This window comes from Eleutherodactylus coqui, chromosome 3, assembly GCF_035609145.1.
Source record: "Eleutherodactylus coqui strain aEleCoq1 chromosome 3, aEleCoq1.hap1, whole genome shotgun sequence".
NCBI lineage: Eukaryota > Metazoa > Chordata > Amphibia > Anura > Eleutherodactylidae > Eleutherodactylus > Eleutherodactylus coqui.
In genome coordinates, this window is record NC_089839.1 from 246,940,040 (window position 1) to 246,956,171 (window position 16,132).

Below are 16,132 nucleotides of genomic sequence, written 5' to 3' on the forward strand. Positions count from 1 at the left end.
CTATTAGAACCATTCATTGAATAACAGCTAAGTGCTGCCAGTGATCACAGGCAGCTCTTGGCCATTCATAGAATTCTAATCACAGGCAGTATTTAGCTGTCATTCAATGAATGTCTGAGGGCTGTATCTAATTGGCTGAGCGCTCAGCCAATAAGATACAGACCTTTCATCAGGTGGGGATTTTAAATCCTCACCTGTTGGAACAGAGTCAGAGCAGTGCAGGGAGAAAACCGGGCTGGATGCGGCTGAGCCCCAGCAGCTGCAGAGAGGTAAGTATATATATTTTTTTATTTTTAACAATGATTTTCAGGGAAGGGCTTATATTTAAAGCCCCTCCCCGAAAATCACTGCAGAGGTTGCCGGCATCCTATTGCATTCAATGGGGCTGCTGGCAGCAGCTGCGGCCCCATTGAAAACAATGCTGCACGGACCTGCATTTGCGCGTGTTTGTGCACGTACGTGGGTGCGCAGTTTTGTGCACACCTATGTACAGCACACACTCGTGTGAATGCACCCTGAGAGCCGTAAAAGTCTTGTATAACCCTTTCAGAGTGTTTTGCAGGGCTTTTGTGGCTTTTAAACAGGGTTGCGCACCGGTTTTAGGGGTTTTGCCGAACTTCCAGCAGAACTTTTTTAAAAAGTTCATTGATCACTACTGATCACCTTTTTCTCTAAACATATTGGGGAAAATTTACTAAGACTGGCATTTCAAATGCCTTGTAAGTCTGTCAGTCTATGAAGGCAGTTTCCACTAAACTCTGAACACTTTTCTTGTCACTTCTAAAAAGTGGTGAAAGAAGCACAAAACAGTAAAAGGGTTTCAAATTTTTATATAAAAGTAGTGTGCGCCAAAAATGGAGACTTGTTTTTTAACTGAAAATTGGCATACATAGGGGAGTACATTTTTCCCATTGTTTCAAAAGCCATAGATGAAGGAGACAGTATGGATGCCATCTGAAACATATGTAAGAAAATCAGAAATAAGGAAGTGACGTATATCATGGTAAGATTTAATGTATAAAGGATCCCCTTTAGGCCAAGGCTACGAGGCAACACACGTCACGAGGCCAAAGACTGCAGTACTGCCCTACCTGCATTGCAAGTAGAGATGAGCGAGCATACTCGCTAAGGCAAACTACTCGAGCGAGTAGTGCCTTATTCGAGTACCTGCCCGCTCGTCTCTAAAGATTCGGGTGCCGGTGGGGGGCGGGGAGCGGCGGAGGACAGCGGGGAGGAACGGAGGGGAGATCTCTCTCTCACTCTCTCCCCCCCCCCCCCGCTCACTCCCGCAACTCACCTGACTACAGACGAGCGGGCAGGTACTTGAATAAGGCACTACTCGCTCGAGTAGTTTGCCTTAGCGAGTATACTCGCTCATCTCTAACTGCAAGTCATGTAAGTGAATGTAGCCACAGTGCGACTTGCAAGTTTCTGCAACCCAGTAGTCGTAAGAGATCGAAACATGCCGGATTTCTTGTGACTAGTAGTCAGTCACAGCAACTTGCAACTCGCATTGTGACCACATGCATGAGTTGTGATGCAGGCAGATTGGCACTACCTTTAGCCGTGCAATGTGTGTCGCTACCAAAGTCACCCTTTAGCCCTAACGTTACACTAGCAAACCAAATCCGTCTTGATTACTCATTGATCTGTAAAGCTCACAGTATCACCCATACAAAAAAAGTTACGCGAAGAATGAAAGTTCAAGTTATTAAAATACACCAATGAAGAAGTCCAGTGTTATAGATTATAATAATTGGGAATTAGCAATTTTCCATCAACACCAGCCTGTTTTTAGGATTCTTCCAGGCTTAGTTGAGGTTACCATATCCAACACAAGAAAAGACATCCTTTTAGACAAAGGCATTTGGTATTCCAGAGTTCTTCTCTAACTTGCCCGCTTCTTACTTTCACGCCCTTTCAAATATTTCCTTTCATTCACACTATTGAGCAATCCCCCCATTCCGCTTTCCATTCCACACTTTCTGACAGTATCTTTCCATTTTACCTTTTTATTCTCCTTGTCATTCGTTGGATTATTCGTTATTTTGTATTTTTGGAGATCTATCACTTCCTTCATTTCATAATTGTCCCCTCTTCTTTTGCATACAATGACAGCCTGATCGAACAGAAATATATACCTAGGAAAGGACAGACAATGTACAGTCAGCATTATCAGATGCTTGGAAAATTAAATTGATTTAATGTAATCACTTGGGTCCTTGCTGGAGGTGACCCACCAGGTCCCTTTGCCCCCATGTGTGACGAGCTCTCCAGCTCCATAAATATAGAGCCTTCAGGGGGCTCACCGGGTAAACCTGTCATTGTCGTTACACTTGGCCATTATTCAGGAGGGTGTAATGGTCAATAGTTCAGAACGCTCCTCACATCAAATAACCTTCTAAGCAGATAAGCGTGTCACAGATTGGTGGGCTGATGAATTGGACCCACGTGCAGACAATCTCCTTACCGGTCTTGCCGCGTGCGTTTGTCCAGTGTACTAAACTTGATCTCGCCATCCACCTTCGGCCTCCCAAATAACACCAAGGGCTGATTCTAGATACAAGAAGACAAGTGGCATTTATAATAGCGCTTTTATAGAGATTAATAATTAATGGAATAGAAATATACATATATGTCACTAAAGTATGTCCCACTTTAATGGATTTATTACTCATGAGAGGCTGGGTTGTGATTCATATAATGCCCTAGGTTTATCTACATTACATCCATTCCATGTGAGTCCCGCGAGTATAAACAGTTCACCCGGATCCCGGTCATCTTCCCTACAGCACCATAACTTAGATGTAGATAGGTAACTCATTCCTTGTAACACTTTCCTTCATTTGGACATACTTTGACATGATAGTTGTACTCTCCTAACCGCAAAGGGATGTAATTGTACATTCTGGTGAAAAGGCCTCTGATGCTGGCTAATTCCTTAAATGCCACATTCAGTAGTGATCTCGGCATCTTAGGAGTCCATACAGGGGCATACTTTAAACCTTATGGGCCCCGGTGCAAAAGTTTAATCTTCGGGCCCCCCAACTTCTCTTAACCCCTTAATGCTGAGGTGTAACTTGAAGAGCCTGGGCCCCAATGCAAAATCTGTAACAGGGTCGCCAACTATAATGATTTATTCATAGTACTGGGCTCTTATATGGCGAAGAGAGGCCTTGTGGGCCCCCTAGGGCTCCTGTGCAACCGCATCCCCTAGAGTTACGCCAGTGAGTCCATTGAACTTCAAGATTGGGGAGTGTCAATGGGTTAGCAGTGCAGCTGGTGGCACAACAAAGGCCCCCATGTCCGCTATAGGTATGTGCCTATTATGCAGAGGCAAAGCCAAAGGGCCCATTCATGGGCATATTTTGGGTTCATGTGCTGTCTGTGTACTATTCGGACAGCACATGGACCCATAAAAGCCTACTACAAGGAAATAAAAATAGTTGCATGTCCTATTCTTGTCCATTTTTACAGACAATAGTAGGGCACGCACTGAATGGGGCTCTGTGAAAATCAAACAGCACATGGACGGGGTTCGAATGCTTCCCAAAGACGTTTGCAATTGGGAATTTTTGCACAATTCATGGCCATGTGAAAGTAACCAACAGCCCTACTACCCAGCCAGTATACCTGTATCCTGCCATCAAGCTCCATGCAGAATAAAATAGGTCACTGCTCAATTGCTGTAACTGTGATTAAAGTAAATCACATCATGTAGTTTATGGGGTGTAAATGACTAACCTTTTATACATTCTATATTTAATTTAAACAATAATTACTAATTATTTATTAGTAATTCAGGTGAAAAATACCAAACTTATAAAACATCTTTATGTAAAGCAATCAAAGTAATACTGGCTCAATACTCTCTAATGTAGAGTTATAGATAGAGTAAAACAGTACAGCGCACTACCGAAACTTTTCTGCAACTGTTACCTTCTAGTAAGAAAATATAGCTACAGCAATGTATTATCTCCTCCTGCCCTCTAGTGGTGCTTCATGATATTACACTTCAAATCAGAATAAACAGAGAACAGCACATATGAAATCTAAAGACTGCAAAAAAACCTGCAGTATTTTCAAGTATTAACGTTTCAAACATTAGCTGGAATCTCAATGTCATTCCTTTTAAGATTTGTCAATTAAATTCATTGTTTTATGCAAATGAGGTAAAAGTGAATAACTTTGCTGCATCTTACGGCTGTTGTATAACATTCATGTGTAGCTTTACTGTACATCCACTTGTGATAAATCAGTTACAACGAGTAACCTGTATACAAGCCATGTTTAATATATACTACCCTGGGTCATTAATTAAATGAAGGTATGCTTTGTCTGTCTTATATAAAATTGTACAGCAGTCAGGACTTTATCATAAGGAAATGGAGCCCCTTTCTGGTTTACCGTGTGTCATAGAATAAGCTCATTTGAACAAAACTCATATTTATCTTACTGCGGCATAGGGGCCCCTGCTATACAAAAGACTTTGTTCCCCCTTACGGGTCTTTTTACATGGGCTAACCAATTGATCAGAGAGAATCTGAATGTGACAGCATGCACAGACCGAACAATGACCAAGACATTAGTACAAGTCATCATTGTAACAATCAACCACCAGAGAGATTGAAGCGCTAATTCTGCAATCAGAAAATTAAAGCACAACCAACCTTCTGCAATGAGAGATTGTGTTGGTTTCATCAACTTTCCTTGCTAAGAATTATTTGATGGCTCACAATGGGAAGTGAGGCAAAAGGTTCCGGGGTTATGGAGGGTCTGACTCCTGAAACCTCCACCAGTCTCGAGTGTTTGCATTTCTAACTATCAATGAAATATGCATAAGACCCCCACGTTCTCAAAGTCCCAATGGAAAGACCCTCACTGGTCCCACCTTTACTGAATTGGATGGTATAAACACGTTTATGCTGAAAACCTCTTTTAAAGCCTTTCTACACAGGTGAAAATTGGAAGTGTTACACCGAGACAAAGTTGCAGAAAATGTATGAAACTTCGATCAAAGTCTTTCCATATGAAAGGTACTGAATAATTAAAAATTGAATGGAGTACATGTATTAGTATGCAAATTATGGCACCCTTTGTTATGCAAAATGCTACAGTGTTTTAGTTTATAAGTCATGAAGTGCGTTATGTAAGAATATCCTTTTTTTGTCCATAGATTGTCTGCTATGCCGTATACCCAAATGTCTGACTTTGAGAGGTGGGATAATTGACATGTTCGAAATGGGGGCGTCGTATCTATCATGAAATCTACTGAAGGACTGGCCATAGTAAAATATCAGTACAGACAGTGATTACTTAGTGGACACTGATAGGCTGTAGTGCTCGCAGACCGGGACCCACGCAGAAGGACAATGCCACATGCCAATTTGTGCAGATAGCAGTTGCCGATAGTTGGGTGACTGCAGCACAGATCTGGGCATTGGTTGGAGTCAGAGTCCCCCCGTGAACAACTGTCAACAGATTGCTTGATGCTGGGTTGTACTCTCGGACCCCCATGCAGCATGTTCTGTTAACCCGCTTTCACTGCCAGCAACGACTAACCTGGTGTACTGCTAGAGCAACTAGGCACATGAATGAAGAACAGTTGTGTTTAGTGATAAATTCCGATTCGGTATGGGGCAAAGTGATAATTATCAATGTATCCATAGGGCACTTTGGAGAAAAGATCCACCGCGTTGTAATTTCAGAGCGCCACACAAGTCCAACCCCTATAGTCTTGGTTTGGGGGGCAATGAGTTATGACAGCAGGACTGAGTTGGTGGTGGTTGAAGGCATGATGACAGCCCGCCAGTATGTGGACAGAGTGGTACACACTGTTGTCATGCCCTTCATGACCACCATCCAAAATGGTATCCTCCAACCGGCTAATGCCCGTCCAAATACTGTAGCCATCACAAGACATGCGCTGCAACATTGGCTTGTGGGATGCCTACATTTATCCCCAATTGAGCACATCTGGGATGGCATAGGTAGATGCATTATGTCACATGGCCACCCACCACAAACTGTACAACTAACTGCACAAGTCATGCAGGCATAGAGGGACATATCCCAACAAGATATCCAAACATTTACTGATTCAATGCCTGCAAGGATCCAAGAGTGTATAAGTGCTCACGGTGGGCACACGTCTTACTGAGACCTGTACCGAGCAGTAATGTACTTTGTTTGCTACATTCCCATGTGCTATCATGTATTCTGGATAGGACTCTGTACATAGCTACAGGTTTCATGAAATTCCATCAATTCCTTCTTGGTGTAACACTTTCAATTTCTACCAGTTGTGTTCCAATTTCCTGCCCAAGTCTCCCTCTAAGTGCACAAATACTACAACTTCTCTTTACTCTCTGCCTTTCCTCTTTACCTTACGGTTTTCTTTTTAGACTTTAAAGCTGGACAACTTAAAGTGCAATTCCTAAGAAAACTCCTCAGAATGTAATACATGGTTGCAGCAAGTTTATCAGGGTGGCAGCAGTTCATTTTGGTTTGTACAGTTGGTTTTAAGCAGACGCCCATCCTTCTATGATATCCATATGCCCTGAGACAGATCATCCATATGGGACGACCGCTTTGGAAAGGAGGGGGGAATCTTTTCTGCTGCAAAAACAACTTCCTAATGAAAGTTCTGAAAATGCTCCTTTATGTATTAACCCATTCCAATCCACTGTCTGATGTCAAAAGACATTATGGTTTAAGGCTGTACAGCTCTGATGTTGGAAGACATCCGTCGGGGTTCTCTTACTGTATATTGCCAGCCTCTCTGCTGTCGGAGCCTATCCAACATGTCACCTCATGTAGTACTGGCTTTAGCCAGCAGATAGCGCTGTTGTATAACAGCAGGAAAAAAAAAAGAGTAAGCCACCTAGGAAAACCAGGATACAAATTGGATTGGAAAGGATTAAAGTATTGGTCATCCAAACAGGAAGTCGTAGTTCCTACTGAATCTGAGCAGAAGCAACCTGTATAATAGAGTAACGCATAGCAGAGTTAGGACAAGAGAGGTCTTCTTGCTGCATGTCATTGCTGGGGGTTTCTTCATCTTATAATGTGATATCAACCTCTAGGACCCCCATTGATTCTGAGAATGAAGGGGTCACAGCACTGCGGTAGTGCTGCATCCCTTTATAAAGGTGGGGATTTGCCGTGGATATTCCACATGGGTCAAATGTGCTTTAACAAATTTGCGGCTACTGTTGAGGATTTGGTGCGGATTTGGGCCTCTCTATTGAAGTCCATGGCAGAATCATACAGCAAATTTGCTCTAAACGGATATGCTGCAGACCCACAAGCCACTCCGCAGGTCAATTTCCGCACATACTGTGAACGTATTTTTTTGGCAGTGTATGAACGATGTTTCGAGAATCTCATTGACTTTACTGCTACTGTAAATCCATGGCAAACCCACCTTGTGTGAACATAACCTTTGCTGTGGAATGTGAACAGAGGTCATTCCACAGCGCAAAATCCGCATCAAAAACAGAACCATTTGGTGCAGATTTTAACACGTTTTGTGAAAATCCGCTGCTATAATGGACTTGCTGCGGGTTTCAATTCTGCACCACATGTCCATTTCCACAGTGGATTACTCAGCAGTGCTCAAACAAGATTTTTAAAATCTCCTTCACTTTGCTGCTACTGTACCTGCCGCAGATTCTCTATGTGGAAGGTCCTCATGGAAAATACGTGGGCATACCCTAAGGGTTCTGTGCCAAGCGGCATATTCAGCCAGCTAGCTGGGCAGCAAACTAACTCACACCAATCACTGGGTGCTGCTGGCAGAAAAAAAGTCAACGATGGGGACTTGGCACTAGATTGGCACTCTCAGAATCACTGAAGATCCAGGATGTCATACTAATACAATGATAAAGTGGCATATGCCTAGCAATATGCAATCATTTTATAAATTGGGAATACCCCTTTAACTAAAGTAGTAAATCTCACTGCCACTTTATACTGTATGCATTTACCGTGATTGTATTGGAAAGCGGATCCATGCTATAGTATAACCCTCCTGGAATAAGCTATTATCAGCCGGTACTGCTCACAATCTAATCTCCACTAGTGAGATGCAGGACATATTTATGGCGGTGACATCTTTACATCTCTTAGTTAATAGAAGAAAAGTTTTCTTTCCCGAGACAGCAATTCTATCCTGCAGCTCTGGGAGGAGATGATGTCTCAATTTACATGCAGCTTCCCTGAGACCTCCAATATGCTTTCAAAATGCAAACAACCATAGGATTAAGATCATGCCTCTCCCTTCGGTATCTCCCAGAATAATCTGCCATGGAGGCCAAGAACACATAACAGGACCGCGACCCAACACAATAATGACAGTGGGCCATTATTTAAGAGTTGTTACAGTGATCGCACTTGCCATAATGCTAATTGCACCCGAGAGACTTGTGTACAACCCACATGGGACAGCAGACGGACACCCATGCCATTGTTACCGAATATACACAGGCCCTACACATTGGCACGCACTGGCAAGTCCTATATCTAGTACCTGAAATGGACAGGGATAGAAGATGCTATGAGTTTTTTTCACGTGGACCATTAAAGCGGTTTTCAGCTGGTCTAGATTAAGATGGGCCATCAATAGTAGACTGGCGGGGATCTGCTGCCTGGCATCCCCACAGATCAGCGGTTCACCAGGGCATTGTGAACATGAGCTAACTCGATTTCTGCAAGAAAGAGACAGCTCTGTTCTCACGGTAGTGGTCAGGCTTGGTATTGCAGGCAACATTCCCTTTCTATTCCTGAAGAAATCAGCTAAGTTTACAAGTACATTGACCCGGCAAAAACTTAATTGTTGGTTTCCAGGAGGTAGACACCTACTGATCTACCATTGATGGTCTATCTTTAAGATAGGCCATCAGTAATTTACAACTGGACAACTCCTTTAAGACAGACAGCCCCAAATATACAACTGTGCTGGTGGCTTTGATCTGCATCCAGTCAGCACCTGCCAAAATACACCGGGGTTGAAATCAATGGGAGCTGCGCCTGTAATTGCAGGCGCAATTTTTGTGCTTGTAATATGCATTGTAACTATTTCAATGGGTTCGTTCACAGAAACGTTTTCTTTTTTCAACATGTGTAATTGCGTGAAAAAAACGCAACATGACCCATTTTGGCGCATGTTACGCACAGCAATATGGCATTGAAGTGAATGGGCGAGCGCAAATACGCACTGAAAAACCTGCATAAATACGGTCGTCTGAATAAGCCCTCAATGTGTAAGAGGCCTGCGTATTTGTGCACCATCTTAATGGGCCTGTCTGCACATTTTTTTGCATTTACAAAGACGCAGTGTATTTGCACACATAAAAAACATGCAGGAGCAAGTAAATACACATGCATACGCAAATTGTGGCCGCGCAAATACACAGCGTATTTGCATGGCTGAAATGTGCTTTCTCCCATGCGGATGGGTACTAATAGTGACCCCCATAGGGGCCACAGTAGTAACAGTGAGAAAAATAACTATCGTACGCTGTATTAGGCCGGTGTTCTGCCATAGGAGCATCTAGTGGAGAATATAGCATCCCAAGGAGGCTTCTAGCTCCATATACCATACATGCACCTCCATGCACATGGCTTTAGGAGGTCTATAGGTCCTATGTGCAGTGGGCTAGGTGTAGGGAATACAGATTATCATATCATCTCAGGATATTCAGTATCATGTATTGATTCATGGTGATCCCTATTGTTATAACCCAAGAAGGGATCGATAATAGAAAGTTCTGTTAACTCCAGGGGAAACAATAATTCCTTTACACAACCCTACATAGTATAAAAGCCTGCATGCACAAAGCGGATCTGCTGTGGACTGTCAGAGGGGGGAAATCTGCACAAAATCCAGTTAAAATCACGTTCATATGGCTTGTACTAGAAATGCTGCAATGTTTTACATGCAATTACACTGCAGAAAATACGCAGAACTTATGCCCCTCTGTTGGCTTCAAAATTGGCGTGCGCAATACTCAGAGTAGAAGCCATTGATTTCAATGGGTTTGTTCACATCTTGAACTCGTTAGACTACTTATGGTTGGGCGCATCAGTTTGTATTGTTTTTTGCACGTACAATTGCGCAGGAGTTGCACCCGCAAAAAGTACAGTGAAATACACCAATGTGCGCACATAAAACGCAATGCTTGTTCCGAAAAAAACACTGTGTTCATCCTCACGCAAATACGTATGCGCTCGTGTGAATCCGACCTATGGCTGTACCCGAATGCTATGTGGCTGTGGATTTTGTGTGCATTTACAGTAGCAGCTCAGTGGATGAGGTTGAGGGCTCTTTCACACGGTGTCGTTTACACGCAGAATAGGTGTGTCCAAAAATAGCGGCCAATTGCTTGAAAAATAGCGTGAACGCCCAATTTCCAGCTATCAAGTATTGAGCTTAATTAGCGGTGAAATTGCCCGTGCACACGATCGGGAGCTGTGTGGTGCATTTTATCCGACTCCCATAGAAGTCTATGGAAACGCCTGTGCATCACGCTCCAAAGATAGGTCAGGTCCTATCTGTTCACGCAGCACGGACCTTAGGGCTCTTTTATACGGATGTTAGGATTTTTAGTTGGCTGTATCATGGCCACAGCGTGGCTGAAAATCGCGTAAACGGGCGCAAAAACTCCCATTTTATCACCCATTCAGACGTCCAAGTGCAGCGATTATATGCTGCACCCAGAATACCATCAGGCGGGGGGAGACAGTTTAGCTCTGCTGAACAGCCTCCGCCTTTCTGCCCCCTCTCCGACTATCAGCAAGGGGGCGGGAGCTAGTGTGCTAAACTCCGCCCCTATCTGGCTGTCTGCAGTGGGAGGTAGTGTGCGAAGCTCCCGCCCCCACCCATTGCGGGCAGCTGACAAGGGGGTGGGAGCTTAGCACACTAGCTCCCACCCTGTCCCGCCCCATCCCATTGCCGACAAAGGGCAGAGGGGAGGAGGGAAGGGGGAGGGAGTTTGGCAGACACGTTCTCCAGTTTTCCAGAACCATCAGATGGGGAGCGTATATAGTCAGGATGTGAAAACGCGGCCGATATACGCTCGTGTGAAAGATCCTATAGACTATATATACTATATACACCCCTATATACACTAAATGGGGTACTGCTAGGGAAAAGTGAGATGGAAAAAGACCTGGGGGTACTAGTGGATTGTAGACTTAACTGGAGTAACCAATGCCAGTCAGCTGCTGCAAAGACAAATAAAGTCTTGGGGTGCATTAAAAGAGATATAGGGGCGAAGGATGAGAACATGATTCTCCCACTATATAAGGCACTTGTCAGGCCCCACATGGAATACTGTGTACAGTTCTGGTCACCAGTGCTCAGGAAATACATTACAGAGCTTGAGGGGCTTCAAAGAAGAGCAACTAAATTAATAAACGGTGTGAGAGGACTGGAATACCCAGAGGGGCTATCCAAATTGGGATTATTTACCCTGGAAAAAAGACGGCTAAGCAGTGATCAAATAACTATGTATAAATACATTAGGGGACAATACAAGGATCTCTCCCATGATCTGTTTATACCCAGGACTATGACGGTAACAAGGGGGCATCCGCTACGTCTAGAAAAAAAGCAGGTTTCATCACCAACACAGACGAGAGTTCTTTACTGTAAGAGCAGTGAGACTGTGGAACTCTCCGCCTGAGTACGTGGTGATGGCAAAATCCATAGAGGTGTTTAAGAGGGACTAGATGTCTTTTTAAAATACTATGATATTACAGGATATAGACATTAAATAGTCAGAAGGCTTGTTGATCCGAGTATCTTCCGAATGCTGATCTTTGAGAATGTTGATTTAGGGATCATCCTGATTGCCATTATGGAGCCAGGAAGGAATTTTTTTCCCCCAAATGGGGTAAATTGTCTTCTACCTCAATGGGGAAATTTTGCCTTCCTCTGGATCAACATGGAAGGGGGGGTGGAAACAGGTTGAACTGGATGGACATTTGTCTTTTCTCAGTCTAGCATACTATGTTACCATTGTTCTTCCCCTAATGTGCCCAGACTTCCTTACAATATTCGGTACACAGCAAATACTCACCAGGTTCTCAATGCAGTGTTGATATTGCTCGATTTCCCGAATAGTCTCTGTATCTCTTTTAACCTCATTTACGTACTGAGCTAAATCCTGTGGAGGAAGGAGACACGTTCTTACTCGTAATATGAATTCATGTGCTGCTACTGAAGCTCCAATGTTAACAAGTTCATTCTTTACCAATTACGACAAAGTAATTATAATGTCATGTATTAGGTCCATTCTATTAGTGATCACCTAGTTTGTATCCTCTTAAAAGGGTTTACTATTAATAATGTAGGTGTTAGCATTAAATAAGGGAAACTTTACATAATACCATAAAAGCAAAAATGTTAACTTTATTTAATGCATATTTCAGGAGCCATAGGACTGTGTGATACCTCCAGACTACCAGGAATCCACACAATAATATTCTGATAATGTGGAAGGGTCTTGGACAAAAAATCTGGATTGTGCCGTCCAGAAACTAAAAGTAAAAATCTGAACTTAAAATTATAGTTTCTGGGTATCTTTTTACACAAAAATAACATTAAGGCAACGTTCATACCACAGTTGTGAAGTACATCCAGTATATACATTGGAAAATTCTCCTGATATACACTCCAGACCTATTCATAGTGTATCGAGCAGCACTCGATGAACCAATCACAGTCATCGCATTGAATAGCTGTGACTGGTTCATGGAGTCCTGGCTGTGATTGGCTCTCGAGCACTGTGGCTCAGCCAATCAGAGCCAGCACTTCCTGGAGGCGGGGATTTTGAACATCTGACCGGGAAGAGCTGGGTGAAAACTACAAGCAAGTCTGCAGAGGAGACCTGTGGCAGAGCCGGACACGGCATCTTAGGTAAGGTATTGAGGTTTTTTTTTAGCTAAGAGTTATTTTAGGGGACACAGTATGATTTTTGACTGTAAAAGTTGCATTGCACTGCATGAAATCCGTGTTTTCGTGCAATGTAACACAAAGGAAGGCTCCATAGGGAATCTTGGGCTACAAAACATAACAAATCGCGGCAATGGCGAAGGATTAAAGCCCCTGCTTCTGCAATCAATCAGATGCAGGTCGGGTTGTCAGCTGTTAGTCACAGTTGATAACCCTAAGCAGAAGGGAGGAGTGGTTTTTAACCCCTTCTGTCTTCTCCTTTCTCTAGTACACAGCGCTCACTTTTTTTAGTTTTTTTATCCCTAATAGAACTAAAAAAAAAACAGGGGGAAAAATTCGGTGAAAAAGATATTTTTAAAAATAGCCCTAAATGTCACAGAAAAAACATGCAGCAAAAATAATTCTGGTAGCTGAAGGAAAAGAAAATAGGGCAGTCAAACCGCCACATGGGTAAAATCCCTAAAAAGTATCTGGTCCTTTAGGTACAAAACAGCCTGGTCCTTAAGGGGTTAAATGCATCTGCAAGTGTCACATTTTCTCTCAAAAAGGTGGCTGACAGGACAAAAAAATTCTGCCAAACATGGTTTCCGGTCCAGGAGTGTGCAAATGATAGCTCCTTCTTTTAGTAAGCTACTACACTAGGAATACAACTGGTGCCGAATGGACTCCTTCCCTAGGACTTTACTTCCTTGTTTCAGACCACATTGGCTTCTCTCAAGCGAAAGCCCTTTAAACTGGGATTGCGCTTCATTTGGTTAAGCTGGTCTCGGAACCGAATTTTGGAAGCAAACATATCTTAACTAGCTGATATACCTGGTATTGCCCGAGTTAATTTGGTACGGGTGTTTATTTGTTGTCCGCACAGAAAATTTTATGAAGTCGTGGTTAATTCAGAGGAACCCAGCAATAAACTATGTTCACCATTTTGCATGGTTCTTTAATTTCTCAAAGGCCTGCTTGGTACACTTCCATGACCTGAAGGTAGTGTGTGTGCAAAAAAATCATTTCTTTAGGCTTTATAGTTTCTGAGAAAAGAACCAACTCATGTATCGCAGGTTTTTGCGCTTAGAATTGAATAATCCAGTTGCGACTGCTTTACTTTTCCTATTTAGGACCTAAAGAATGTTCATTGCAAATTTCAAGATTGTAAGACACTGGGAAGTCAGAGAATTAGGCCTCATGTCTACGGACGGGTCGGATCCCGCATGTGGGAGCCCGCAGCGGAATACAACCCTGCCCACGGCCAAGGACACTGCTCACCTGTCTGGGTCTTCTTTTTTCTGTACTGTGGATGTGTACGGAAGTGCCGGCCGGTGCACCGGGCCCACATGCGCAGTACATCTTATTTTCAAACTCCTGCTTTCCCGCGGAATCCGCGGCCCATCTGTAAAGTCAGCTGCAGACGGGCCACATAACGGACGGCTTCCATTGACTTCAATGGAAGCCATTCGCGCAGGAACCACATTGAATTGGAGCATACTATGATTTGATTTCCGCATCCAAAGGTCCGCAAATCAAATCTGCATGCTTTAACTCAGATGTGGACACCCATGTTTCCCTATGGGCGGCTTGAATTGTGGAACGTCAGCGCGGATTCCTCAATTCAAATCCGACTTTGGACATTGGGCCTTAGTGACAAGTCAGTCAGTCAGTCAGTCAGTCATTGAGTGAGGGCTTTCGCAGACAATACTTTATATAGTAAGATCGGCAGAAAGATATGTGCCAAGGTAATCAACTGTTGGTCTTGTAATAAAATGGTATGTTGTCAAGGAAAACCATCCACTAGTGTGTGTCACTTTGTTACCCAAGGAAAGAAAACAATTAGTTATAAAAGGATCCTGCGCTGATAGGACAGCTATAAGAGGGTGTTCCAAGGAATTCAGTGACAATCCCTAAGAGATAACCAACACTTGGGAGGAGGGGTATTTGGTAACCACAGAAGCCCCCTCCTAGTGTAGACACTTCAGATAGCTGGGGTCGTATTGCTGCAGTATTCCGACCAGCCAGTAGGTAGAGTAATGTTGCCTTTATTGTTGACAAAAGTGGGCAACGGGGTTCGGTGCATCCAAGCACCTTACTCGAGTATATACTAGGTTAAAAAAAAAACCACAATACTCACCTCCCAGCTGGCGTCTGTGTCCTCAGCGTGATGGTCTCTCCAGAGGTGCGGCAAGCGGTTTGAGAATTCTCCCCGCTGTCAGCAAGTAAGCGCTGTGATTGGATCGAGTGCCAGCCAATCACAGCCAGCACTTGATAAACCAATCACAGCTATTCAGTGATGCCACTCACTGAATGGCTGTGAATGATTGAGCGCCAGCTGTGATTGGTTGGTGCTTGATCCAATCACAGCGCTTACTTACACAGTGCTGATGGCGGGGGGAATTCAAAACCAAACAGGGAGAGGACAGCGGGGAGAGACCATCGCGCCGGGGACACAGACGACGGCAGGGAGGTGAGTATTGCTAGGGGTGTGAAGGGGGGGATTACCTCACCCAAGTATAAGTCGAGGGGGGCTTTTTCAGCATTAAAAAAAATGTGCTGAAAAACTTGTCTTATACTCGAGTATATGCAGTAAATAGTTTTTACCTTCTGTCTTCTAAAATGTCCTCTGGTAGCTCCGGAGGAGGGAGGGGCGGGCCTGTGTGTGCATCATTACGTGATGCCGTCCCGTACATGATGTCACTTAATGAAGTCATCGAGTTCGTGTGCTGCTACCATCTTAAGTGGAACGCATAATGCACTCCATCCCGAGGAGGGGGTGGTTGCATGGTGTTGTCATATTGACGTCAGCACAGCTATGCTGCCCAATTCCGTACTTATAATGGAAATTGAGCACGCTATTATCGCTACATAGAATCTTTTCTATTTTATAGGTACATTAACAGGGACTATTGTTTAACTGGGGAGCTTGATATTCATGCAAATATTTAAATATATACACACATACATTACGTCAATATTAAAAAACTTCTTAATTACGATTTTTTACGATTTTTTTAATCTATATAATTTTTAACCGTGAACTATACCTAGTGCTACTATGTATTCTAATACTGTGCGTCAACTATATATACATTTTTAATAATGTTGACATAATGTATGTGTGTGTATATATTTAAATATTTGCATGACTATCAAGATCCCCATTTAAACAATAGTCCCTGTTAATGTACT

At 43.3% G+C, this 16,132-nt stretch overlaps 1 protein-coding gene across 2 annotated transcripts in view; it reads right to left on the reverse strand.

The window, feature by feature from the left end:
• The window catches only part of VAV3 (vav guanine nucleotide exchange factor 3), a 200,584-nt gene that overhangs the window by 57,931 nt on the left and 126,521 nt on the right, over nucleotides 1–16,132 (reverse strand). For both annotated transcript variants that reach the window (XM_066597225.1, XM_066597224.1), the window contains exons 12-14: nucleotides 12,084–12,170; nucleotides 2,471–2,556; nucleotides 2,009–2,141 (exon numbers count right to left, since the gene is read on the reverse strand). In XM_066597225.1, the coding sequence (XP_066453322.1) occupies nucleotides 2,009–2,141; nucleotides 2,471–2,556; nucleotides 12,084–12,170 (306 nt within the window). The remainder of the gene's footprint in view (nucleotides 1–2,008; nucleotides 2,142–2,470; nucleotides 2,557–12,083; nucleotides 12,171–16,132) is intronic.